Raw genomic sequence first — 27990 nt, forward strand, 5'->3', positions numbered from 1 at the left:
GGGGGTAAAATGAATAAATAAACAAGGAAATAAATAAATAAATCAGAATCATCTTAAGCTCTAAGTCTTCAAGAATTTAATACAATTCAAGTACACAACGATATCTCATAAATGAATCAACAAGAAATTTGACCTGTGGTGCTCCTTGGATCGTTCAATAAACTCCTTTGCGATATCACGTCCTTGGTATGAAGCTAATACAGTTCGAATATCAGCTGGCCTATTCTTTCCAACATCTGCATGCACAAGGTATGAAGTCGTTAAAAATGAGATTTGCATGGTGACATGGTGACCACCTGATTCTATACGTCATCTGTTATTGACATGCTTACATTCAAGAAAAGGAATAAGATCCAAAAGTGTGGTATCTTCCACATCTCCTTTCCATGGTTTTATTTCTACGCAATTCTCTGGCTGAAGGCTACTCTCTAATGCGTTACCACTAACATATATAATTCTTGATGGATCCCTGTTCAGCTTGGAGAGGTCCTGCAAAAGAACAGACACAGATGACACAGAAATCTTAACAATTGCCTGGTAGAGTTAGAGAATAGGGAAAAGGGGTTAGAACATAAAACAAATGAAAAAGGAAGGTGAAAAAAATGAGGTCCCACCAAAGAAAGACAGGAAGATAAATGGAAATCACAATTATCGCCATTTGCAAGGAGTTGGAAATGAAGTAAAACATAAAACAAATGAAAAGAAAAGAGAAAGAGAAAAGGTAAGGTTGATAGAATTTTCTCGTTGTAGCTGAAGCATATATTTAAGATTGCGCAAAAAAAGGAATTATGTGTGATCTAATATTTCTGTTAATCCAAAAGATGCACATCACAAGGACGAATAATCATAAGAATTTTCTAAGTGTTAAGAAACCTCTAAAGAAAAATTCTTTTTTACTTTTAATTTAAGTTTAACTCATTAGATTCAGTAATATATTAATTCACATCATATCTTGAATGATTGAGAAGAAGAAAAAGTCATCACACAATAGATAGAAAAAATCTTTTTTTTTGTGGGTCCAACTAGTAGTAATTTCTATTAGGTTCCACATTTTTCCTTTCCGTACTGCCCCATCCTCTACCAAATTCATTTGCAGCTTTTGAAAAACCTACATGCCCGATGACTAAAACAAACTTCTAAGAGGAAGACATCATTCACGCATTAAGGAAGTAGCTCTATATATTGAAAGCTAAGCTAGATGCTAAAGCCTCTCAGCAAACAGTTGAAGAACTCAGTAAAGGTTACCTTCTTACTGAAATCCAGAGAAAAGTGTCAGTTATCAACTGCCATACTTTGGGATCTAGATGTATCATAATACACTGTCTAAAGGTACAGTAATTCAGCTAATTTGGGGGACCTTTTGGCTAAAAAGATCAAAGAACCACATCTATCACATTTACCAAGTAAAGTTACACTGGAAAATTTTTCTTCCTGAATCCTGTATCTCAATTTCTCATTCAATATAAGCCTTCCTGAACCCTGAACCAGTGTGATAATCTGTTTAATTGCACCTTTTGACTTTCCATCTTTATGATTGTACCTCTTGATCCTTCCATCTTATCAAAAAAAAAAGGGTACCGCTTGTTGCTTCTGAACTTGATCAATCCTTTCAAGGTAACTCTACACAAGCAAACAAATGCAGGAAAGTATATACCTGTTCACGTGATTTACAGAAAATTACTCTTTTTCATTTCTTTTCTTTTTTTGATAACCGAGAAATCCCCAAGGGCCAGTGGTGCACAGTTAATCAAAACTAGGTGGATAGTGGGCCCGCCCCTCTACTCTCCTCCACTTAAATACCAAGCATTTGTCTGTGGCCGTGATGTACACCTCACCCACACATTACGCGTTGCGCTCTTACCTTTAGACCACAGACCTGGGGGCCATAACAAGAAATTACTCTTATTAACATCTTATATTCCCTCCTTGTTCTGTACTTTCATCTTTATAAAATAGCTTCGCATACTACTCTGTTGCTCACCTGAACTAGGATGAATACAGATTCTCTTTCTTCATTGCCAGTATAATTTCCAATCATCTTCCTAACTTTAGACAATATTCACAGTAATGAGTCTAACAATTAAGCATCCCCAGGGGAAATTTTCTTCACCTGAAATTTGTCTCCTCCAATTTCTTAATCAGACTAACTATCAGTTCACAATTTGTTTCCTTGTTCAAGTGTATGGAATCCTTTTTATTATATAAATTAAAGGACTAACTATCAGTTAACAGTTTGATTCCTTATTCAAGAGTATGAAATCCTTTTTATTGTATATGATGTCATGTTTATTCGCAATAATTGTCCACAATTTTGTGCATTTGAGGCTCTGAAGTTGACAACCTCTCTGTTTCACCAAGATCTACTTCTAAATTTAGGTCATTTAATTTAGTCGATTGCATTATTCCAGACGCCTACCAGATTTATAAAAGTACCTTTTTCCACCCTACAATTTAGTACTCCCTTCCATTTTGTTTGGCAGTATTTGAATGCAAACCGAATTTATGAAGGAAACGAAGATATTTAACACACAAGCTAAATTTGTGTAAAGTAGAGAAGAATGTTAGTACAACATATCATGTCAATCTCTGAAGGAACATGTCACTAAAAATGGGAATGTTGCAGACTAAATAGTTTCTAAATTTTAGAAATGTGACAATTTTTTTAAATGGGGAAAAAGTAAAGAACATCAAATTGGAATGGATGGAGTATTTATATAAGGGCATATTGGATCATTATATCCTTATAATCACGTCAGAATTTTAGTAGCTAGCACTCAATATTTCATTTTGATTGTTGTCTTATCTCCATGTTACTCTACAGATCCATGTTTGTTGGAATCTCTTTCATCTTACCGTATTACCAAATAGGCAGTTACAGAAAACTCTTTCTCTCTTGCAGATTAACTTGTCTTGGTTAAGAAAATCAATTTGAATAACATAAATTGTTTGATCTAATACTTCTCCAATTAACTTTTATTTTGTTAAAAGGCTCTCTTGTATTTTCCTGAATTTAATTTACATAACTCCATTAGACTATCTCCATTTTGGGACAACCAAACACCATTCAACTTCACCTCAAATACCAAACAAACCCTCACCCCCAAGGTAGGCATTGGAGTCTGTCAACAGATCACATAAAGCTTTTCATGAAGGAAACTCACAGTCCACAGAACGCCAACTATGACTCAAAATCTTACAGAAAGAAAAACCATTAGTATAGAAGTTTCAATAGCAAAATCATTGAAAATTAAGACTTGACTAAAGAGGAAGAGACTTATATATGGGAGTAAAAGTATTCTACAGGATTCACAAGTTCCATTATTCCAACTATAACGCAACGTCCATAATGCGATTTTTTTCTTGGTTAACTCCAACCACGCAGACACAGACGAAAACACGAGTAAAGGAATTGTAAGTACGAAGGACATTGACCAACTAAATGACTCTAAGATACATAAAGAAGTCAATAATGAATGGAAAATTTTGAGAATGAGCAAAACCACCTACTCTGTAATGCTTGCCACCAACATATCTAGTTGCACCCCTTGATAGTCTATACCGGATACACTGCTTTGAATCCAATCTATCAATAATGGGATCAACATACTGCAAATGCCAAAGGCAGAAGTTTTAAATACATAACTGGTACAAAATTCAGAAGACACTAGGAAGGAAGTGAAAAGTACCATGTTCTGTTGGTCCGAATATACAATGATCTCATAACATTGAGCCAAGTGTTCCAGAAAAGCCTCAACCCCGGGTCTTTTAAATGTTCTCCAGCCTCTCTCACGCTTTTAGGGGACAAAAAGTCATATTAATGACAGAAATATGAAATGATAAAACAATCTGAATGCTTTGAGGAGGGAGAAGCTCTACTGGTAGGAAGAACCTAATGACTAAACCTCCGTGAACCACGAAAAGCAACGACAGTTGGTTCAAACTACCACAATTAAATGAAAAACCATCTTGTTTATGAATAGGAATTTTACCGTCCAGTCAGAGTAGACCAATGTCTCACTCAGATCAAGAACAAGGGTGAAGACATGCTGCTCTAATGGATGCAAATCTGGCAGGAGCTTGTCCGATATTGGTTCACTAAAACCCTAAAGCAGTCAAAAAGATCTTAGCTGCAATTGGGAAGAGACAATATGCAAGAAGAACAAGACTTAGAAAAGCTACACGGCATAAAAATAAAAAAGTTGCATAATTACTCAACTCGAACTTGTTCTTCAGTCAGGCGCCTAAGATCTAGGTAAAGCTCAACTAACTTGGCAGACACTGCAATTTTCAGAAGAGAATCAATACAGCAACATAAAAACCGGAGAACAGGGTCAAGATTAACCCACAAAATTACTAAAGAATGCATTAAAAAAAATTATCAACATAATTAAGAAAAAATAAAATTACGTCCTAAAAATTGTGGTTTCATCCTTCCTTATACTTACTTCCATTAAGACCACAACCCGGGAAAAATCAAGAATTGAGCACACGTTTTTTTATTTTCTGTTTTTAATCAGTAGTTCTGGAATGGGGGACATAGTTAATCCCATGGATCATGTCAATGAGCTATGTAGTAAACCATGTCATAGGCTCCAATATGAGGCATTGCAAGGATAATCCCATAAATTCATTCACATTAAATGTACAGGACAGACAATTCCCACCCCCCCCCCAACAGTGCAACACATGATTTGATGTGCCAACAATGGGAAAATTCATGAATATAGGGAACACAGAAGTTTATGTCCACCTGCCTGACTAGTTGCTAGACATATCATGCAACATAAAATCAGCATGTTAGTGCTTAAAATAAATAAATATATAAGTAAATAAAATAGGAGAAAAAAGTTGAAGAGGATAATGTGTATTATATGTATATTTCTTTTGATGAAGTAATGTGTATAATCTCTATATATTGCACACAGCTGGCAATGTGTAGCATTGGCATAACTTCATGTTCTTGGATAAGATGGAGAGAACTAGGAAATAAAATAAACCTGTCATTGCAGAGGAGTATAGCAAAGCTTGAAATTTCTGCAAAAAGAATAGGCAACCAGATATGATGAAATTTCTTCAAAAAGAAGAGCTAACCGAGTAAAACTGCCAAATCTAAATAAACAGATAAGACGCACCAATCCATTAAGAGATAAACAAATGATTGGTTAATGCATTCGCTCATAATGGATCACCACCCCCACCCCCACCCCCCAAATCGCGTATTGGTACTTATCCATTATAAATAAATATGCTTTACCTCCTATTGAATTTGAACCAATGACTTTTGTTGTTTGATAGCAGCACTCTAACCAATGACGTTTGTTGTTTGACGCAGGAAGCAGAAGTGGACGTGAAGCTTGATACACAAGTCATTCCCAAGAGATAGTTTCAAGTACCTTGGGTCTGTTATCCAACGCAACGGGGAGATTGACGAGGATATTACACATTGTATTGGAGCGGAGTGGATGAAATGGAGGCTCGCATCTGGTGTTTTGTGTGATAAGAATGTGCCACCAACACTTAAGGGCAAGTTCTACAGTGGTAGTTAGACCGACTATGTTGTATGGTGCTGCGTGTTGGCCAATCAAGAAATCCTCTGTCTAGAATATGAGAGTAGCAGAAATGAGGATGGTGAGATGGATGTGTGGGCATACCAGGAAAGATAAGATTAAGAATGAAGTTATTAGGGACAAGGTGGGAATGGAAGACAAATTGCGGGAATCGAGGCTGAGATGGTTCGGGCACATGATGAGGAGATATATCGATGCTCCGATTAGGAGTGAGAGGTTGACCATGGCGGGTCTGAGGGAGGGTAAAGGTAGGCCAAAGAAGTATTGGGGAGATATGATTAGGCAGAACATAGCATTGCTTCAGCTTACCAAGAACATGACCCTCGATAGGAAGGTGTGGAGGTCTAGAATTAAGGTTGATAGGCAGTCGAGAGTTTCTTCTAAGCTTACCGGTAGTATTAGTAATATTCTTACATTTTCGTGTTCCTAGATCTTTGTTATTCCACATTGTGTCATTCTTACCAGTATTGTTAGTATTATTCTTGTATTTCTTATTTTTAGATCTTTGTTATTACACGTAGTGTCTTTGTTTTTTCTTGTTGTTATTGTTGGTTGCTTCCTGTTTAGTGTTTCTTTAGCCGAGGGTCTACCAGAAACAACCTCTCTATCTTCACAAGGTAGGGGTAACATCAGCGAACAAACTACCCTCCCCAGACACCACTTGTGGGATTACACTAGGTTTGGTGTTGTTGTTCATAGCAGTACTCTCAACGAGAACCAAATGAAGCCCATCGCGTCGATGGATTATAAATACCATATAACTAATGAATCTCCATTCATAGAGGTTCAAAATCTACATTTATGAATTGAAAGGTCCGAATGATCAACTCCGCAAACAATTATATGTCTTCACATTGTTCATTTGAAAAAGTATAAACCAATTTTATTGACCCGTCATGATATTGCGCAATAATCAAAATTTGTGAATAATGGAGGAACAATATCAACACTTCTATCACTATTCGGAACAAAATCCTCATGATCATAAATTAGACTACGACTAGCATTGATAATGTTATAGTCTGTGTCAGGTGAGTGAAATTTATCCTTTATTTTGTCCTTTCCATTCACTCGAGCTCTTTTCAATCCCACCTTTCTCCCGAAAAGAATTGGAAGGAAAATGATTAGGTTCTTCTTCCGTGGACGAGAGAAAGTAACAATATCTACTCCGACACTAAAATGGAACTTGGAAGCGTGTTGAATCAAGAACAAACAGTAAACACCCTTACCATACAAATAATGAATTGTAATAAAATTAGAATGAGGTTCAAGTTTGAATTCTATAAAATAGATAATATGGATGGGATTGTCTATAATGGTGGAGAAATGCAAAATTTTCTCAAGATTCTAATTCATTTTTTGATAAGGCTGAGATTTTTAAATTACATCACAAAGGGCGGCCGATTATCTCTCCGGCGGATCAAATTGGCCAAAGGTGTGAATTCATGAGCCCATGCTAAAGTTTCAAACAATTACTGCCAATACGCCTGCATTGTTTGAGCAGTACATACTCCAGGTTCTAATGGCATTCACATATCCTACCATTTCACTCATATTCTTTTTCAACTTTTGACGAGTCCTCGTTTACTGACAAGGTAAAAAGAAAAAGGTAACCACAAACCAAACACATGATTAAGTAGATAGTTGAAGCTAAGACATGTCTTAGTTGAAGCTAAGACATGAATAATCTATCCCCCACTGCCTCAAGCCAAATGTTGTTTATATGTACTGTCTATTTTTTTCTATTCTCTTTCCTTTTAGATTTAACCTTGCGATACTCCTCATAACTCCAAATAAACAACTACTTTGTCATTATTCTACAGGCTCAGGATAACATAAACACATTCAGTGCAAATACATTAGAGCAGACCCAGACTAACATCAACACCAGATGCATTATCACCAGCAGTATAGTTTGCAGATGCACGCAAAGCCTTGGTCTTCTCCTCAACTTCATCCAACGTATATGCTGTAAATCAAGCATAGTCAGTGTTCACGAAATGATATGCACATAACACCAACAGAAAATTAATCACAAAGGACAGCCTTTCAATCTTTCCAAGTATCAGTCCCTTGCGCCCTTTGAATTTTTCACATAGACTATTCCAAATCAACATATCAAATCCATTAAGAGCAACAGGACATAAACCCACTGTTGGCCAAACTAAATAACAATGTACTAAGCTACAATCAAAGCAACAGTCTGCCTAGTAACAATTATGAGAGGTTTAAAAGAAAAGGCTTTAAAACAAGCCCATATCATGAATATTTTATATTTTTAGCCTGCAGATAGTTTATCTCTTTCTTTTTAATTTAACTGCTTTCCTCTTTTTATGCAATTGATACTCTTTCTCTTCTTCTTCTTTTTGTAACCTAGAAATTTCTGAGGGTCAATGGAGCACAGTTCATTTTGTCTTTTAAGCTGACAGTCCAAAATTCAGTTACAAATATGGCAGAGTATGTCCCCTTTAGCAGCAAGCATTGCTTTAATCTTGTAGTCATCTCATTTCCAAACTATCAATGGGCTAAAAGCTGGTCAAACGACCAGCTTAAACGCACTCTTTGGCTTGTTTTGGTGATAGTAAAACTCCAAAAGTGCTTTTAAGCCAAAACAAGCCAAAAGCCCTAAGTTGGGGATGTCCAACCTATAGATTTTTAGCTTAAAGCTATTTAGGTTTGACCAAATAATTTATCTTATTATCCGTTACATGTTTTTACAATTTCTAAAGTACCCTTCCCTCATTAAATGATTAAAAACCCCAACTCCACTTTCTTTCTATTGCTGCTTCCATTGTCGTTGCTATCCTCTTTGCTATCACAGTGCCTATGATAGTTTGCTCATAGGGAACAAAGGAGAACACTTTTTTGCTATTTCTTAGGCTGACCCTTATAGAGCAAATGAAGCCTAGATTTTGCTTGTGATGATTTAGCAAATATTTAAATTGCACAAGTTGAGGATAGAGTCATAGAGATATGTAGTTAGCGCAATTTCTCTCCTTGATATATTTCACTATTTCCCCTGCTAGATTTGAACTATAAATTGAGAGTTTGTGTTTTCCTATGGTAAGATACAAATTCATGGTCTACTTTGATGACACTTTTGTCTCACCATATTTTTCAACTTATTGGCTGTATTTAGGAAAATGCTGATATTTACTAACAAACTTTAATTAGTCAAATTAATAACTATTTTCTGTTATTTGAATAGATACGTTGCATTTGTTAAAAATAAACTTACCCAATCAATTTATAACATAAACAGGATGGAGACACAAATTATTGTAGCATTTGAATTAATTTAAAATTGAAAATACTATAATAATGATAAGATCATTTTAGTACTAACAGTTTTAATTACATTTCAATAATTTAACAAAAAGGAGCTTATTTAACATATCAATGGCTTATTTTGACCTTCTTTTTAATGATAAATTCAGCTCCAGCACTTAAAAACTACTTAAATTCAGCTAATCCAGACGGGATCATAGTGTAGCCCATAGTTCTCTTCTTCTTCCTTGCGATTTTTCAGTCTTGCATCAAAAATCACACATTCAATTTGAGTACAAACGATATGCACAAAATCCTCTATCGATCCAAGTAATACTGAAACGGATGACGATACAAATGGCACAATCAGAAGTCCTAAATGAAGTGGAAGAATACAGAAAAGAATAAAGCAAAGTACCGTAGGTAGCGTAACCAGCAGTGGCAACACCACCGGTGAAGGCAGCACCGAGGCTGTACTTGAGAAAATTCCATGAATTCTTCTCGGCTCCGGTGGCCGAAGGTTCGGGCAGTGGAGGTGGAGGAGGCTGGTCTTTGAGGAGATTAGAGGAAGAGATTATTGGTTCCTTAGGAGGATCTGCGATAATGCTTGATGAAAAGCGTCGATTTTTCCTTGAAATTAAGGAAGGAATGCGCAATCGTGACCGAGCTATAGCGTACATTATACGAAGGGTTTAGGGTTGAAGCATAAAAGTACGAGGAGGAATTTCAGAGAAGATTGAAGTAGGGTTTTGGATGTACGTTACTGTTGCTCTGATGCTTGACCGATCTTTTCAAAGTACAGCCACGTCGGCCGAAGCCGTTTTGGCAATTGGCGCACGCCGACGAGAAAATGATCAAAATTGGTCCTTAACGTATGTGGTTCAACTATTTTGGTCCTTGATGTATATCCTAAATATATATTATAATCATTCATCTATGAAAAAAGTGAACACTTTAAGTCCTAACCAACGAATATCTTTCCTCTAAAAACCCGTGCTATGAACATAACTAGCTTATAGGAGGACATGGATGCGAAATTGACAATTGTGTTTTGAGACCCAGGGTGATACACATGTGTCAAAGGTTTAGGGATAATGTAGTTATATTAACCGCTCTAAAATTTTGGCTCTTGACGTAGCTTTCTGCAACATTCCTCCATTCTTTTATATCATTTTTTTAGTTTCAATTATTCATTTGATTGATATAATGTGGGATAAACAAGTATATTATTTTACCAAAAAAGTGCTAAACCTTTTTTTTTAAAACCAATTAATGATAGATTAGAGGGTGAATCCTAGTTAGATATAATAACCACTAGATCTATCTTTTAGATGTATGGATGATGTAGGGTTGAATCCGAAAGTGTAGTATACCAACTACAAATGCTCAATGATTGTCAATGAATATGGCAATGAAAGCATGCAATAAATGTAGATAATGACAATAAATGTAATAAGAAGGAATTTATCACCCAAATGTTAGGTGACTTGGATGATTCTCCTTCCTGACGACAACGTGGAATAATAGAAAGTGAAGATGGACAAGGAATCTTTGGATCTTGTAAACAAAGAGCGTATATCGAACAATGTAATCAGTGGACAAGATAAGCTTATCGTATATTCTTTGTAGTCAACTTTACAATGTGCTCTTATCAAAAAAGTGAAGATCCCCCTTTTGTTCTTTATCTCTTCCTATTTATAAGGGATATTGATAAGAAACCCTAAAAAGCACAACATAAAGAATATCCAATGGAATATTCCTTCTGTCTATTCTTAAACTTATTCTACTGTTGCTTCCATGCTCCATTTACTTGACCTCGGCACTAATCCCTCTTAAGACGACTCCTCGCCACTGTGCCGTGGTCGGCTCTATCCTCAACCATGTTTATTTGCAGTTATCAAGTCGTCCAAATTTTGACCAATACAATTAGTCCCTCTGCTTGTTGAGGTCGTGATCTTGGACGTCCTCGATGAGCGGATCCGGTCTGCAACTGTTCAGAAGAAATTTGGTTGTGTTGATTGAATCGAATCGGCCGAGGTCGAAAAGATGGCGTGGCCAGCGGGCTGCGATTGGTGTGGCTAACAGAGGATGACGTCATGGCCACGCGCGTCATCATTACGCGTCTTCCCAATGCAGTGTATGTGCTTCTGCCGCTTCGATTTTAGTGCCATTGGCGGTCCTTTGCCTCGATTCTGGTGTCACCCAACCCTATAAATAGATGAGGGGGGCTTCATTTTCGAAAATTTTCAGCATTTCTCATTTCATATGCACATTGTTCTTCTTTGATCTTCTTCTCCGATCTCCATTTCCGATTTCTTGCAGCCTCTTCAATTCTAGTCCCTGATTTCTTTCCCAGTTGATACCTTCTTCTTTTGGCTTTGTGTACACATTTCACTACAGAAATATGTCAAAATCCCCTCATATTCACGGTGGAGTCTCCGATGCCCCTCCTTTATCGGTGGCCCTTCCTCCCGGCGGTGAGGAATTCATGGTTGAAGAGGAAGAAAACTTCCTCACCATGGAGGAGGTGGTCCCCAAGAACCTTTTGGTCAGAAATGACTTCCCAAAGGAACCTGCTCCTGCTCCTGCTCAGGAGCTTTCTGATACGGGGCCGCCTCAAATAGCCGACCTCCGGTCTAAATATCGCATTCCTTCTCACGTCGAAATTGTTCCGGCGGGAGGTGACAAAGTACATGTTCAGCGATCCGGATATTGTGCTTTCTACATTTATCCATTCTTAGTTGGTTATTCTCTTCCTCTCCCCATTAGAGGAGGAGTTTTGTCTCTTTTACAACGTCTTCCCGGTACGGCTTTCCCCTTATTTATACAAAGTTTTTCTGATGCTGACGAAGTACGCAGAGTTGGCCGGCTGTGAGGTCAATATTCACCACCTGCTGCATCTATTCTCGCCCAGCTTTTATAGAGGCACATTGATAGATCTGCGGCATTGTGGGATCAAAGGGTTGGTGCCCGGAATGAACGATAAGGCGAACCGGCGGTTTTGGCATAAGTATTTCTTCATCAAGACTGAGCATCTGGTGGCAAATCTGACCGGGTTTCTCGAGCAATGGAACTATAATCGTAAGTATCTTGTCATATGTTCATTATTTTCTTTCTTTTTTCATTTTTGACTCACTCACGGCTTCCTTGTTCTCAGCTAAGAGGCGTATACCTTCTCCCGTCTTCGATATTGAAGATTGGGTGGCTCGCGTGTTACCCCACACTGTGGAAATTCGTGACTAGGCGTCCTTTCACAAGCGCTTTGGACCCAAGACTTCGTCCAGTAAGTGTTATTCCTCCCTTCCAACTTATTGCCTTTTGATGAGACCTTCCTTTGGTGCCAGGTCGACGAGTTTCCAAAAAGGCGAGGGCTCCAGTCCCTGTATTTCACCATGCCATCGCGTTAGCTGGAATGCAGTTTGCTTTAGCTGAGTCCGCTCGAGGAGGTCGGACTCAAGTTCCGCCATTGAGGGACTCCGCCCTTCAAATTGTCACTGTGCCGGATGAGATCTCTTCTTAGCCTATTTTTCATCTTGGGGACGAGTCATCTCACGGTGAGGAGGCATCGCCGAGGAAAAGACAAAGGGTTGAGATCGGGAAGGCCATTGTCGCTGATGAGCCGAAGAGATTCATTGCTTTAGAAGCAGAAACGGTGCTTACACCAGACGTTGAGGCCATTTCTACGGCGGGTGTCGTTAGGAAGAAGAGGCCCTCTAAGGTTGAGGGGGTTCGTGGTAGCGGAGTGCTTACGCGGGCCGCTGAAGGTGGCTCATCATCGGTGGCCGGGGGAGGTAGAGTTGTCCCTGTGGGGGATGATGACTCTGGTTTGGACGTCGACCCTGAGGAGGTACGGACCTTCATAGAGAGGACTACTCGTGTGGAGATAAGGACGGAGGGTCCTAACCGGCATATAGTCATTACCGTGGACTACGACCTTTTGGCCAACTCAGAACGGGTGGTGTCGGCCTTTGCTCCCTTGTGCGCGGCTTCCGAGAATAGGACGCTACATACGCTAAAAGATGCGGACTTGTCGTTGGGTATATCTGGCATGGCCCTGCGAGTAAGTTTGCTTTTCCTATGTTAGGTTAGTTTTGTATGTGTATCTTGCTTACACTGACCTCTTCTCTCTTTTTTTCTTTTTTTTCTTTTTGGCATGTTAGACCCTTATTATGGAGATTGAGCGTGACCGGCGGGAGGATAGGAGGACGGCCATTTTTGAGAAGATGACCTCCAAGTAACGAGAATACCGTACCAAGCACCGAACGCTAGCCGATTTTCTCAGCCAGGATGGCCAGTTTCAGTCGCTCCGTGATGGGCTCAAGCAGAGGGAGGAGGAGCTGAAGAAGAAGGACGAAGAGCTGAGGGAGAGGCACGAGGAACTTATGAGGGCCATCAGTAGCTGCAATGTGCTTGAGGCAGCGCTAAAGACCAAGGAAGACGAGCTCGAGGTGAGCAAATGAGTGACGGCCGAGAATGCTGATCTTCAGGCGCAGGTGGCGTCTTTAACGGTTGAACTCGAGCAGAGGGAGGCAAAGGCCGTCGATTTATGGAATAAATTGAGTTCCAAGATCGAAGAGTTGGATTGAGCTGAGAAAGTCAGAATGGCTGCTGCGGCTGAGGCGACGGCCCTAGATGACACCCTCCGTATTTGCAGGTCCGAGCGAGCTAACGAGGCGGAGACGTTGGCGCTCAAGGTGGCGAGGTTGGAAGAATGAATCCAGGGTTTGGAGGCGGAGTTGTCCGAGTTAAATGAGCAAGTCGTTGTCTTGAGGGCCGAGGAGACACGACGACAAGCACAATCGTCTACATCTCATATTTCTGCCGATCCTGGTGTGCCGCGGGAGTTGTATGAGATGTGGGTCTATGCCGAGGCTCAACTTGACGTGTACAAGTCTTTGAAGGCTGTCGGGAAAGTTTCCTAGGTGGAGCTTGAGGGCGTCCGTGTCAAGGCACGTGCAGCCCGTGAAGCTTGTGGTTACGACCCTGGTACACCTGGCGGGGATGAGGATGACGACGCCGCGGATGGGCTTGCCTCTGATCCTTGGTATGATGATGGGGATGATGTGGCGTGAAGCTTTTGTACTTAGTTTTTTTTGCTTTGCTATTTTTGTGAGTGCGTCTTCGAGCTCTTTGTAAAAAGTATTGTAATCCGACAATTGAAATGGAACAATTGCCTTTTTTTGCTATGTATTTCCGGATTCTCGTTCTCCTCTTTTTTTTTGGTTCGCTATGTGGGGAAGTCCCTGATTTTTCGGTCGTTTGTATGTGATGTTGATTTTGGCGAAGTCGAACGTAGACCGACTTGAGACCGAGTATTAATTATCTCGAACGAGGTTGAGGTTTGATGAGGTCGAAAATCAAATAATTTGAGTGAGGTCTAATGTAGAGTAATTCGAGCAAGTCGAATGTAAAGTAATTCGAGCGAGGTCGAATGTCCAGTAATTCGAGTGGGTCGAATGTAAGATAATTCGACTGAGTTGAATGTCGAGTAATCCGAGCGAGTCGAATGTAAAATGATTCGAGCGAGGTCGAATGTAAGATAATTCGACTGAGTCGAATATCGGGTAATTCGAGTGAGTCGAGTGTAAAATGATTCGAGCGAGGTCGAACGTCGGGTAATTCGAGCGAGCGGTCAAATGTCGAGTAATTTGAGCGGGTCGAATGTAAGATAATTCGACTGAGTTGAATGTCGAGTAATTTGAGCGATTCGAATGTAAAATGATTCGAGCGAGGTTGAATGTATGATAATTCGACTGAGTTGAATGTAAAATGACTTGGTGGAGTTGTGGAAAGATGTTGCATGCTGCTTTGCTTATTTGATTCATTGGAGAGTATTACATGTTTCTGTTTGTTTCATTCATACATTTGAGAAGTTCCCGTCTACCTAGGCCCTTCATCGTTCGGCCTGGAGAAGTAGTCAACAGGCGGGACGATGAATTACACTTGAACTTCGAGACGTCCCCTTCGTTGCCTCATTAAAAACCTCCCCGATAAAACCCAATTGGGATAAAACCCGGATGAGGGAAAAAAAGTACAACTTGGAGGGCGTCCATTCTTAGAAGTTGAAGTATTTGAGGTGGGCGACGTTCTAATTGTTTGGTAGTAGCTTTCCCTCCATTGTTTCTAGTTGGAATGATCCTTTGTTTGCTGTTGCCGTGATTTTGTATGGCTCGTACCAATTGGTTCCTAGTTTACCTTCTCTTGGGTCTTTGCTCGCTTGTGTTTTGGCTTTGAGTACATAGTCCCCGACTTTGAGTAGTCGTACTTTTGCCTTTTTGTTGTAATACCGTTCTGCTTGCTGTTTTTGGGCTATCATTCTTACGTAAGCCATGTCTCTTGGCTCCTCCGCTTCGTCGAGGTCTTGTTTCCTGTTCTCGTCATTGCTTGGTCCACTCTCATTGGAGTATCTCAAACTTGGTTCCTCGACCTCGACTGGTATCATTGCGTCAGTCCCATAGACTAGTGAATATGGCGTTTCTCCTGTGCTTATTTTTGGCGTGGTGCGGTATGCCCATAGCACTTCTAGTAGCAATTCCGGCCACAGTCCCTTGGTGCCCTCAAGCTTCTTCTTCAAGATATTTAGTATTGTTTTGTTGGAGGACTCGGTTTGGCCGTCGCCTGCAGGGTGATATGGCGTGGAGAGTATTTGCTTGATGTGCAATTTCTCGAAGAATTTGGCGGTCTTTTTTCTGGTGAATTGGGGTCCATTGTCACAGCTGATTTCTTTGGGGATGCTGAAACGACATATGATGTTCCTCCATATGAATGTGATAACTTCCTGTTCGCGTATTTAGGCGAATGCACCTGCTTCTACCCACTTGGAAAAATAGTTAGTTAAAACCAAAAGGAATCGTATGTTACCTCGTCCTACTGGAAGGGGTCCGACGATGTCCATTCCCCATTTGATGAATGGCCATGGCGATGTGATCGAGCGTAGGTGCTTAACTTGATAAGAAGGTTATGTTATGAGTTATGTTAGTTTTATGATAATCGTGTGTTATTTTTGAATTCAAGTGAGTTGTGGAACAAAAGTCGATGAAAGTCATCACAAGTTACATTCATAAGTATTACTAAAATTTTGGGTCGAATGTAACTGCTATTTTTCTCCCAATAAACATAGAGTTATGGGATGTTCCACCCATCAAATTGAAGCTCTATGAGTCTACTCTCTAACTCATTAAACCGTTTGTCGATACGATATTGGAATTGAGATATATTCACATTTTTGCGAGACTGCGCAGACTGGTAAGTGACAAGTAGTTGCATCACCTACTTGCCAAAAGGAGAGGCCTCAATTAAAAGCTCCAAGGTCGGCCAAAGAGCCCTTCTAGGGATGTTTTCTTCAGATATTACACTCATAATAGAGCAAAAAAATCAGATGTACACCCCAACAAAATTCTCCCAAAAATTCAACACAAAACCCTAAATAATTTTCTATTCTTTTCAAGTTCTAGTTGGAGAAAAACCTAGAGGTTGAAGAATCAAGATAGGAGCTGAGATATTCACCAAATATGGTAAGTATACCGCCATTTTTCATCCATTTTTTCTGCTGTAAAAGTAGAGAAATTCATTCAATAATTGTAAGAACTCACGGGACGGTGATCGGAAGCCGTGAGTTCGAGTTGTTCAACTAGTATTGGACTGTTTTGTGAACTATTTCATGTTGTTGTTGGGTTGTCTCTTTTGCTGATGTTTTTGTGGAGTTTTGGAGGAGAAAGGGTGTGGAGAAACACCACATAATGGCAGGGTGGTTGGCTGGTCGTTCGTCGATATATTATTTTTGGTTGTTTGACACTACTTTGGTTGTCGTTTTATGTACGAAATGATTAGGGTGTGTGGGCTGTTTTGTGGTATATTGTGATGGAGATTAGTTTGGAACATAATGCATACATGTTGTTATTATTGTGTTCTTGTTGTTGTTGGTATATGGTATTGGAGGAGGGCCTTGTTACTGGGGAGATGCTGCCAAAATTTACGTAAACAAGCTACTAGTTTAAGTTGCGGACATAGACTTTACTCAGCACTGATTTTGAATCTCCTTATGCTATGGTAGATTGAGTTGAGTTGTTTGAAGAATTTCTTGGAAGGTATTAAGGACTCAACGGAGTTAAGGTATGTTAAGGCTAAACCTTTCTTACATTTTGGCATGATCCAATAACTACATGTGTTTGATAACGAGACATAAAGAGAAGTTCTTAATCCTGAATTTATGTACATTGTTCTAGTCTCATAAGTTACAACATTCTCTCTTATCGGGACTTCATATTCAGTTTAGTTTTGTCTTCTGTCAGCCAAGAGAGCAAAGAGTCTATATATACAGTATTACAGTATTTTCACCACCATCGAGCTATAACCGATGGGCAGGCCCCTATTGGTGAACCCCTGATCAGATGGTGAGTTATACACCGAGCTTACTGTGGTCGGGCGCCTATGAGCGAGCCCAGAATGGCCAATATACAGAGCCTAGTATGGCCGAGCGCCTATGAGCGAGCCTACTACGGCAGAGCAGTTACATATACCGAGCCTTCTAAGGCGGGGCAGCTATTTTACTTACTATATTGAGATAGTTGAGTCAGTATCAGCAGGTAAGCATATCTTCAGATTATCTTTGTTTCCCAGTTACTTTCAGTTATTATATTATCAGTTCAGTTTCAGCTTTCGGTTATTCTGTTGCCTTACATACTCGGTACATTATTTCGTACTGAAATCCCTTTTGTCGGGGTCGCTACATTTCATGCTTGCAGGTCCTCATTGACAGTTGGACAGACCCTCCTAGCAGACAGAGTCAAACATCAGCTTGGTTGGTTAGCTCCACTTCCTCGGAGTTACTAGGTTTAGACCTTGGAGTCCATTTTATATATACAGGTTGATGGGTAGGTTGAGGCCCTGTCCTGACCATGGTACAGTTCAGTTATACACTAGAGGCTTGTAGACGAGTCCTATATATTTTGTATAGTAGTATATGTTCATGGCGGCTTCGTCAGCCTGCAAATTTATATATATATATATATATATATATATATATATATATATATATATATATATATATATCATCAATGGATACTATGATAAACGAGTCGAGATAAGGTTAAAATACATCAAATGCATGAATGTTGCTCGGGCGTTGGTCAGCCCAAAAGACATCACAAGGAACTCATAATGACTATAGCGGGTCCTGAATGCTGTCTTTAGAACACCCTCGCTCCCTGAAGCTGGTCGAATAGATCATCAATGCGCGGCAAAGGATACTTGTTCTAGATTGTAACTTTTTTCAACTGCCTATAATCTATGCACATACGCATATTACCATCCTTCTTCTTTACAAACAGAACTGGTGCACCCCAGGGCGACACACTAGGCCTAATAAACCCCTTATCAAGGAGTTCCTGAAGTTGCTCTTTCAATTCTTTCAACTCAGCTGGCGCCATACGGTATGGAGGAATAGAATTGGGCTGAGTGCCTGACACCAAGTCAATACCAAAGTCAATATCCCTATCGGGCGGCATGCCCAACAAGTTTGTAGGGAACACATCCAGAAAATCTCGCACCACCATAACAGAATCAATAGTAGGAGTATCAGCACTCACATCCCTCACAAAGGCCAAATAAGAAAATCACCCCTTCCCAACCATCCCTTGGGCCTTCAAATACGAAATCACTCTGCGGGTTACATAATCTAGAGAACCTCTCCACTCGATCCTTCCCGGCATCGCCAATGTCACGGTCTTAGCGTGACAATCCAGAATAGCATAACATGGAGACAACCAATCCATACCCAAGATCATGTCGAAATCAACCATACCAAGCAGCAAGAGATCAACTCTAGTCTCCAATCCCCCAATAGTCATTACACACGACCAGTATACACAGTCCACCAACAACAGTATCGCCCACTGGTGAATAGATGAAACTAAGGACTCACGGAGCATATCCAGATAACGATCAAAATACGATGATACATACGAATAAGTGGAAACAGGGTCAAATAATACAGAAACATCTCTTTGGCATAGTGAGACAATACCTGTGATCACTCTGTCTGAGCAACAACATCTGGTATGGCAGGAAGAGCATAGAATCGGGCCTGGTCGCCACCTGATAGGCCTCCCCTCTAGGGCAACCCCTAGCTGTCTGAGCCCCTCCCCGATCTGGTTGGGCGGGTGGTGAAGTAACTGGTACTGAAGTCGTAATTTGACTCCTCTGCTGAGCTGACCTACCGAAAGGCGAGGGCAATGTATTTTCGTGTGACCCAAATATCCACACTCAAAACAACCCCTCTCAGACAATGGCAGCAAGTACTGAGGCGGACCCCGAGAACCAGAATAACTATGAGAAGAACCTGGTATAGATGAACCCTGAACTGATAGTGCACGAGATAAACTCTGAGCTGGAAGAGCACAGAGAGATGACTGACCCGAACGTGCACTGTATGAACCATGGCTAGATGATGCATCACGGGGAACTGGACGAGCCGTCTGAGCGGGCCTATAAGGACCACCCTTGTTGTGGTAAGACTGTCCCCCAAAAGGAACACTACTGAGACCACCCGAACCTCGAGGTCTCTTGGCCTCCCTCTCCTCACGCTCCTAACTATGGACCATCTCTATCTGCCAAGCAATATCAACCACCTCATCGAAAGTAGCACCAAATACCCTCTCCTAAGTCATATGAAACCGCAACTAATATATGAGGCCATCAATGAACCTCTTAATCCTCTCCCTATCGGTAGGAACCAACCAAACTTCGTAATGAGCTAACTCGGAAAACCTCATCTCGTACTGGGTCACAGACATGCCATCCTGACATAGCTGCTCAAAATGTCTGTGCAGCTCCTCCCCGTGAGACTGTGGCACGAACTTCTCCAAGAAGAGAACGAAGAACTCACGCCATGTAAGTGGTGCTGCACCGACTGGCCTGCGCCTTTCATAAGCCTCCCACCATCTGAAGGCAGCCCCATTAAACTGAAAAGTAGTGAATGAGACCCCACCGATCTCTAGAATACCTGTCGTGCGAAGAATTCAGTGGCATCTATCCAAAAAATCCTGGGCATCCTCAGATTCAGCTCCACAGAATGATGGAGGCTGGAGTCTCCCAAATCTCTCTAGTCTCCTCTACTCATCATCAGTCATAAAGGGACCCACCTAGGCCTGAGCAGCTATGACCAGCTGGTCTGGTGGTAACCCCGGTGTCTGAAGTACCTGCATCACCTACTCTGGAGTACAGGCGGCGGGAGTCTGAGTACCTCTCAAGGCCTAAAAAGTGGCTGTTGCGGCATGAACAAAAACCGCCTGAGCGAAGCTGGTGCACATAGTCAAAATTTGAGCCAAAGCCTCCTGATGGCCTGGAATCACAAGGGGTACAGCTGGTGCCTGAGCTGGCCCCACTGGCTCAACCACATCTGGTACCTGCTCTTAAGCTGGAGCAACTGGTGGATCTGCAGGTGCTGCTCTAGCTGCTGTACGAGCTGCACCTCTGTTACACCCCATGGTTTCGTACGTAGGAGTACGTCTTAAGTCAATTGTTGTAAGACCAAAAATGAGATTATATTTGGAAGTATATAAAGTAAGTTATCATCTTACCTTGGATGTTGCATATATTGAAGATCAAGAACAACAAGTACAAAGAGGGTTGGAAGGTTTAGAAGCTAAGGAGTTGAAGATGTTTTGTCGAAAGTCGACAAGTTGGAAATGTGATAACATGTACTTTTGGGGTAAGACTAAGGTGCTTAACTTGATAAGAAGGTTATATTATGAGTTATGTTAGTTTTATGAAAATCGTGTGTTATGTTTGAAGTCAAGTGAGTTGTGGAACAAAAGTCGATGAAAGTCATCACAAGTTACATTCATAAGTTTTACTAAAATTTTGGGTCGAATGTAACTGCTATTTTTCTCCCAATAAACATAGAGTTATAGGATGTTCCACCCATCAAATTGAAGCTCTATGAGTCTGCTTTCTAATTCATTAAACCGTTTATTGATAAGATATTGGAATTGAGATATATTTACATTTTTGCGAGACTGCGCAGACTGGTAAGTGACAAGTAGTTGCATCACCTACTTGCCAAAAGGAGAGGCCTCAATTAAAAGCTCCAAGGTCGGCCAAAGAGCCCTTCTAGGGATGTTTTCTTCAGATATTACACTCATAATAGAGCAAAAAAATCAGATGTACACCCCAACAAAATTCTCCCAAAATTCAACACAAAACCCTAAATATTTTTCTATTCTTTTCAAGTTCTAGTTGGAGAAAAACCTAAGGGTTGAAGAATCAAGATAGGAGCTGAGATATTTACCAAATATGGTAAGTATACCGCCATTTTTCATCCATTTTTTCTGCTGTAAAAGTAGAGAAATTCATTCAATAATTGTAAGAACTCACGGGACGGTGATCGGAAGCCGTGAGTTCGAGTTGTTCAACTTGTAGTGGACTGTTTTGTGAGCTATTTCATGTTGATGTTGGGTTGTCTCTTTTGCTGATGTTTTTGTGGAGTTTTGGAGGAGAAAGGGTGTGGAAAAACACCACATAATGGCAGGGTGGTTGGCTGGTCGTTCGTCGGTATATTATTTTTGGTTGTTTGACACTACTTTGGTTGTCGTTTTATGTACGAAATGATTAGGGTGTGTGGGCTGTTTTGTGGTATATTCTGATGGAGATAAGTTTGGAACATAATGCATACATGTTGTTATTGTTGTGTTCTTGTTGTTGTTGGTATATGGTATTGGAGGAAGGCCTTGTTACTGGGGAGATGCTGCCAAAACTTACGTAAACAAGCTACTAGTTTAAGTTGCGGACATAGCCTTTACTCAGCACTGATTTTGAATCTCCTTATGCTATGGCAGATTGAGGTTAGTTGTTTGAAGAATTTCTTGGAAGGTATTAAGGACTCAACGGAGTTAAGATATGTTAAGGCTAAACCTTTCTTTCATTTTGGCATGATCCAGTAACTACATGTGTTTGATAACGAGACATAAAGAGAAGTTCTTAATCCTGAATTTATGTACATTGTTCTAGTCTCATAAGTTACAATATTCTCCCTTATCGGGACTTCATATTCAGTTTAGTTTTGTCTTCTGTTAGCCAAGAGAGCAAAGAGTCTATATATACAGTATTACAATATTTTCACCACTGTTTCGGTGCATTGGGAGTAAATTGAAGAACTTGAAGTTCATAGTTTTGATTCAATTGGGTTAGGGTGTGATTCTTAGTTTTAGCGTTGTTTGGTGCATTCCGAGAGTTCGAGCGAGCCGGTTTTATGATTTCAAACTTGTTGGTATGTTCGGCGGGGCCTCGGGGACTCCAGGCGCTTATTGGACGAGGCTCGGACCAAGTTAGAAATTAGGAGCAACAGCTGAAGTTCCCAGCTGCTGTCATAATCGCACCTGCGCTTGGCCAGCCACAGGTGCGAGGCCTTGGCCGTAGAAGCGACTCTGGAGCATTTGGCAAAGGCCGCAGATGTGGAATTTTATGCGCACCCGCGAACGCGCAGGTGCGAAGGGGAAGGGCGCAGGTGCGGACCTGGGCAGAAAGGTTCATTTAATAAGGGACTTAAGCCGTTTCTAACACATTTCTCTCACTCTTTGGGCGATTTTTGGAGCTTCTTGAGAGGGGTTTTCACCTAGCACTTGGAGGTAAGTGATTTCTACCAATTGTGAGTTAAATACATAGATTAAAGGTAGATTATAACATGTAAATTAGTGAAAATTATGGGTTTAGGTGAAAACCTAGGTTTTTGATAAAAATCTCCACGAAATCAGTTATGGAATTTAGTGAAGATCATATATTTGAGTTCATGGGGTTATGGGTAACAACTTTCTTCGAAAATTTCCGGAATCCGGGCACGTGGGCCTGGGAATTTTAGGGATTCTTCAAATAGGCTTGGGAAATCACTTTGATAGTTAGAATATGAACTTGAGCATGTATTGATTACTTTTTGTAATATTTGACTAGTTTCGAGTCGTTTTGCACCAAATTTGGTGGTTGAGAACAAGCTTGGACCGAAAAGTAGTCCTTGAGACGAGGTAAGTCTCCTTTCTAACCTTGTAAGAGTGTATTAACCCCATAGGTAAATTAAATAAATATATATACCTATTTGTGGGGGCTACGTACATACGAGGTGACGAGAGTTTATGTTATTGTACGGGTAGTCTAGGACCCATATCATGCTATACCAACAATGTTTTCCCCTACTTGATAACTTAATTGCTTAAGTCATATGGGAGTTGATAAAAGAATTGTAAAAAGTTAAATTTCACATGCTTGAAAAGTTGGAGACACTTGACTGTTATTGAATTTTTTTGTGTTTCTTTGAAGTATTTTCTATTTGTGGAGCGGGCCGAACGCCCGGTAGCAGATAGATGCATCTATAGTTCGTGTCGTTCAACCCTCGACAGTGTACAATCTAAATATTATGTTAGATCGGGTTGTACGACCTCGGAATAATTTGGGCATGATAAATCTTTAAAACTATACATAATTGATATTGCTTAAATTCTTTGAGATACAAACTGTTAATGATGAAATTAAACTTGGGACTTAATATTTGTGAAAGGAGTATTTACTATTTCCTGTTATTGAGTATTCAGTATTATTCATATAATCTATGCTTAGTATATAATTTGGATATATGATTGTTAGTCCATAGTAAGTGTCAAAGTCGACCTCTCGTCACTACTTCTTCAAGGTTAGACTGTATACTTACTGGGTACATGTTGTTTATGTACTCATGCTACACTTCTGCACTTAAATGTGCAGGATCTGAGGCAGGTACATCTGGTTATCAGTCCGGTGCGCATGCTTGACCCCTGGTACGAGACTACACGGTGAGCTGCCCTTCCGAGCCGTTCATCAGCAGCCGAAGTCTTTTCTGTTATTATTGTTCTGTCTATTTTATTTCAGACATTAGAGTAGTGATCTTTTGTATATTCTACTAGTAGCCCATACTCTTGTGACACCAGATCTTGGCACACATACTAGTAGACTCGTGGTTTTGTTTTTTATTTCATGATTATGACTACATTCAGTTGCTTTCCGTGTTATTTATTTCAAACCTATTATTTCTCAAATCTTTTAACTTAAGGAGAGTTTAATCACTTGGAAGGTATTATTTAAAAAGAGGAAATCACGTGGCTAGTTTATAGTTGGCTTATCTAGCAGCAGCGTTAGGCGCCATCACAGTCTATTATAGAATTGGTTCGTGATAATATGGTATCAGAGCACTAGGTTCACGATGGTCTCACAAGTTATGGGCAGACCTAATAGAGTCTTGCGGATCGGTGCGGAGATGTCTGTACTTATCTTCGAGAGGTGGGTGTTAGGAAACTATTCTTTATTCATCTCCTATCGTGTAGTTGATGGTATATTAAGTTTCTTTCTCTTATTCTCTCACAGATGGTGAGAACGCGCACGACGGATGTTCCAGACCCGGGAAGAGCTGCTCCCCCTGTTGCTAAAGGCCGAGGAAGAGGCCAGGGGAGGGCACCAGCTCGAGGTAGGGGGCGAGGACGTCCCAGAGTTGCCTCAGTTGTACCACCAGCGGATCCAGTAGAGGATCCCATTGTTGAGGAGCAGGGCGAGGTGCTCGCAGCAGAGCCATCCCTGGTAGATTTCATGTCAGCACCGGGCTTTCAGGAGGTCATGGGCCGTATGTTGCGGTTCATGGATATTATGACTCGGGCTGGTTTATTTCCAGCGGACCTAGTCACATCTTAGGTGGGAGGGGGAGCATAGACCCTTACTGCCCAGGCGCCGGGGCATGCAGCGGCCGTATATCAGACTTCGGGTGCTCTACCCGTGGGCGGAGACTAGCCAGTTGCAGCAGCTGCGCCTGAGCCTAGACCAGCTGCGGCCGGCGAGCCGCAGAAGCTATTGGATAGATGGACCAGGCTACACCCTCTTGTCTTCGGGGGTGAGTGACATGAGGATCCTCGGGACATCATTGATCGGTGCAAGGACATACTGCACAACATGAGGATATTGGAGTTTTATCTTCTCGCTGAGGATATTGCTTTCCGTGTTATTTATTTCAAACCTATTATTTCTCAAATCTTTTAACTTAAAGAAAGTTTAATCACTTGGAAGGAATTATTTAAAAAGAGGGAATCACGTAGCTAGTTCATAGTTGGCTTGCCTAGTGGCAGCGTTAGGCGCCATCACGGCCTATTATAGAATTGGATCGTGACAGCGGGTGTAATAGCACGGGTATAAATAGCGTCGAGTAGAGCATGCAAGAGTAAATTTAACCATGAGAGATATAACATGTTATGATAAGTTCAATTAAATGCATGAAAAGACTCTAAGTAGTCTAAACCGGTCAAATTCCACATATAAGCCCGAGTACATACTCGTCACCTCGTGTACACAGCTTTCACATAACACAAACAACACAAATGACTCGAATCTTAAGGGGTAGTTCCCCCCCCCCCCCCACAAATTTAGGTATGATACTTACCTCAAAGAAGCCAAATCAATACTCTAAAATTACCCTCTCGTGTGAAACAATCTCCGGACGGCTCAAATCTAGCCAAAATAACTTAATATCATAAATAAAAACCATGAAAAATAATTCAGGATAATAAAGCTTCAATCTTTAATGAAAACTAAAAAGTCAACCCCAGGCCTGCGTCTTAGAACCTGACAAAACTTACAAATCCGAACACTCATTCCATAACGAGTCCAACCATACCAAAATTATCCAATTCCAACATCAAATCGGCCTTCAAATCCTGATTTTACATTTTAGAAAGTTTTGATGAAAATCCCCAATTTTCTCCAACTCAAATCACTAATTTAATTATAAAAACAAAGATGGAATCACGATATAATATCAAATACGGGTGAAGAACACTTACCCCAATCCAAAGCATGAAAAATCTCCTCCAAAATCGCTCAAAATCGAGCTCTCTAACCCCAAATATTTTAAAAATATCATATCTCTCCAAATAGAGTGCTTTTGTATTCTGCCTAGATGTTCCTCTTCGCGATCGCGAAGCACAAAAATACAGGCTGCCAAATTAACCCTTCACAAACGCATGCATACAGTCGCGAACGCGGAACTTAATCCCCAGCAAACATCGCAAACACATTCCACATCTCGCGAACGCGGAGAGCAACTTCCTCATGCCCCCTTCCAATTACTTATACGCGATCGCGTATAACCCAACACGAACGCAAAGACAGAAATCCTCAAAGCCACGCGAACGCGGTCTCCCTTTCGCGACCGTGGAAAACAAAAATGCCAGTTTCTTCAGAACACCACGCGAACACGATTGCTTCATCGCGATCGCGATTAAGAACATCAGATAACAACAAATAAGCAGTCCAAAATAGAAGGAAAATGTCCTGTAGCCCATCCGGAACACACTTGGAGCACCCGGGATCCCGTCTGAACATACCAACAAGTTCCGAAATATAACGCGGACCTGCTCGAGGCCCCAAATAATATCAATCAACATCAAAACTATGAATCGCATCCCAAATCGAAATTAATGAACTTAGAAACTTTCAACTTCTACAACTCACGCCGAATCATATCAAATCAATCCGGAATAACCTCAAACTTTGCATGCAAGTCCTAATTGACATAACAGAGCTATTCCAACTCTCAGAATCGCATTCTGAGTCCGATATCCATAAAATCAACTCCCGGTCAAATCTCTCAACCTTTCAAACCCTTAACTTTCTAATTTTCGCCAAAATACATCAAATCAACCTACATAGCTCCAAATCCAAATTCGGACACACGCCTAACTCCAAAATAACCATACAAAGCTATTTGAATCATCACAATACCATTCCAGAATCGTCTACATAAAAATCAAACTCCGGTCAACTCTTTTCACTCGAGCTTCTAAAACAAGAATTGTTCTTCCAAATTAAATCCCGAATCATCCGAAAATAGAATTCGACCACACACACAAGTCATAATACATGATACGAAGCAGCTCGTTACCTTAAGCCGCCGAACGGGATGCTAATTCTCAAAATGATTGGTCGGGTTGTTACAACATCTCACTAAAGCAAAATTTCACATCATTTAACTTGTAGCATGGATCCAAAACAATAGCAATAAACAACAGGTAATTGGTCTTATTATTAAAAGACTAATATTTATCAAATTTCTCCATCGTTATCAATGCCATGTTTCTTATATCATCATCCTCATGAACAGAAAGAGATCCAAATTACAGAATGATTAGCAACCAATTCACGAAAAAAATATGTTAGAAGTAGTATACAATAAGCTAGGAAACTTCAATGCCATACTATAAAATAAATTTAGAAACTTCGCAAAGCATCTTGCAGCTTGAAAATCTTCGTGCCTAGAAGAGCCAATGGTTTTTTTTATCTTTTTTTTTCTTATTTACATACTTCTTTTTCTCATTTTTCGCTTCTTACAAAATTACCAACATCATTGATCTTAAAAAATTCAATAGTTTGTTTTATCCTTTTCCTTGTTATATTTTGCATCTTTCCTGTCATCCTCCATTCCATTATAATCTCCATAAAAATAATACTTTTTATAACTTGGATCGTCTAATTCCATCCTTATAAAGCTTTCTCAAATTTCTCAACATGTTCTAACATCATATATATGGAATTCCATCTCATGTCAACATCAAGACAAACTAGTTATTTATACGAAATCTTCTCTTTTTCAACACATTTCTTAAATAAACTGTACTTGACAGGAGAAGATCGCACATATCTAATTGCATTTCGAATTCGAATTATAGCCTTATTTTGCTCGGCTAAGCCTTCTTTGACAATAAAATTAATAATATGGGCAGCACATCTAACATGCATGTATTTATTTTCTAAAATTGAATCTTTCCACTTTACGTACTTCATCAAGTAATCAAGACAAGTATCGTTTGAACTTGCACTATCTACTGTCACTGTAAAAACACTTTCAATTCCCCAATTAGATTCCTCAATAGAACTGCCAATAATCCGTCCTGCATGGCTCTCAATTATTTGAAAGTTTAAAGTTCTCTTTTGGTACAACCAATCATTGTCATTCCAATGTGTTGTAAGACACATATAATTAAGATTTTGAATTGATGTCCAAGTATCTGTGGTAAGGCACAAACGATGCTTTTCAATTTGACTTTCTCTTTTACGTAAAGCTCCAAACAATCTCTTACAAATGTATTTCTTCGAA

General features: G+C 40.2%; 1 protein-coding gene across 1 annotated transcript in view; it reads right to left on the reverse strand.

Annotated features, from left to right (window-relative positions):
* The window catches only part of LOC109229989 (mitochondrial import inner membrane translocase subunit TIM50-like), an 11395-nt gene extending 1665 nt beyond the window's left edge, over positions 1–9730 (reverse strand). Inside the window, exons 1-9 of the mRNA XM_019395530.1 lie at positions 9253–9730; positions 7448–7536; positions 4998–5034; positions 4217–4278; positions 3990–4103; positions 3687–3791; positions 3508–3606; positions 333–489; positions 134–236 (exon numbers count right to left, since the gene is read on the reverse strand). Of these exons, the coding sequence (XP_019251075.1) occupies positions 134–236; positions 333–489; positions 3508–3606; positions 3687–3791; positions 3990–4103; positions 4217–4278; positions 4998–5034; positions 7448–7536; positions 9253–9514 (1028 nt within the window). The 5' untranslated portion in view covers positions 9515–9730. The remainder of the gene's footprint in view (positions 1–133; positions 237–332; positions 490–3507; positions 3607–3686; positions 3792–3989; positions 4104–4216; positions 4279–4997; positions 5035–7447; positions 7537–9252) is intronic.

Source organism: Nicotiana attenuata, chromosome 1 (genome assembly GCF_001879085.1).
Source record: "Nicotiana attenuata strain UT chromosome 1, NIATTr2, whole genome shotgun sequence".
Taxonomy (NCBI): Eukaryota; Viridiplantae; Streptophyta; class Magnoliopsida; order Solanales; family Solanaceae; genus Nicotiana; species Nicotiana attenuata.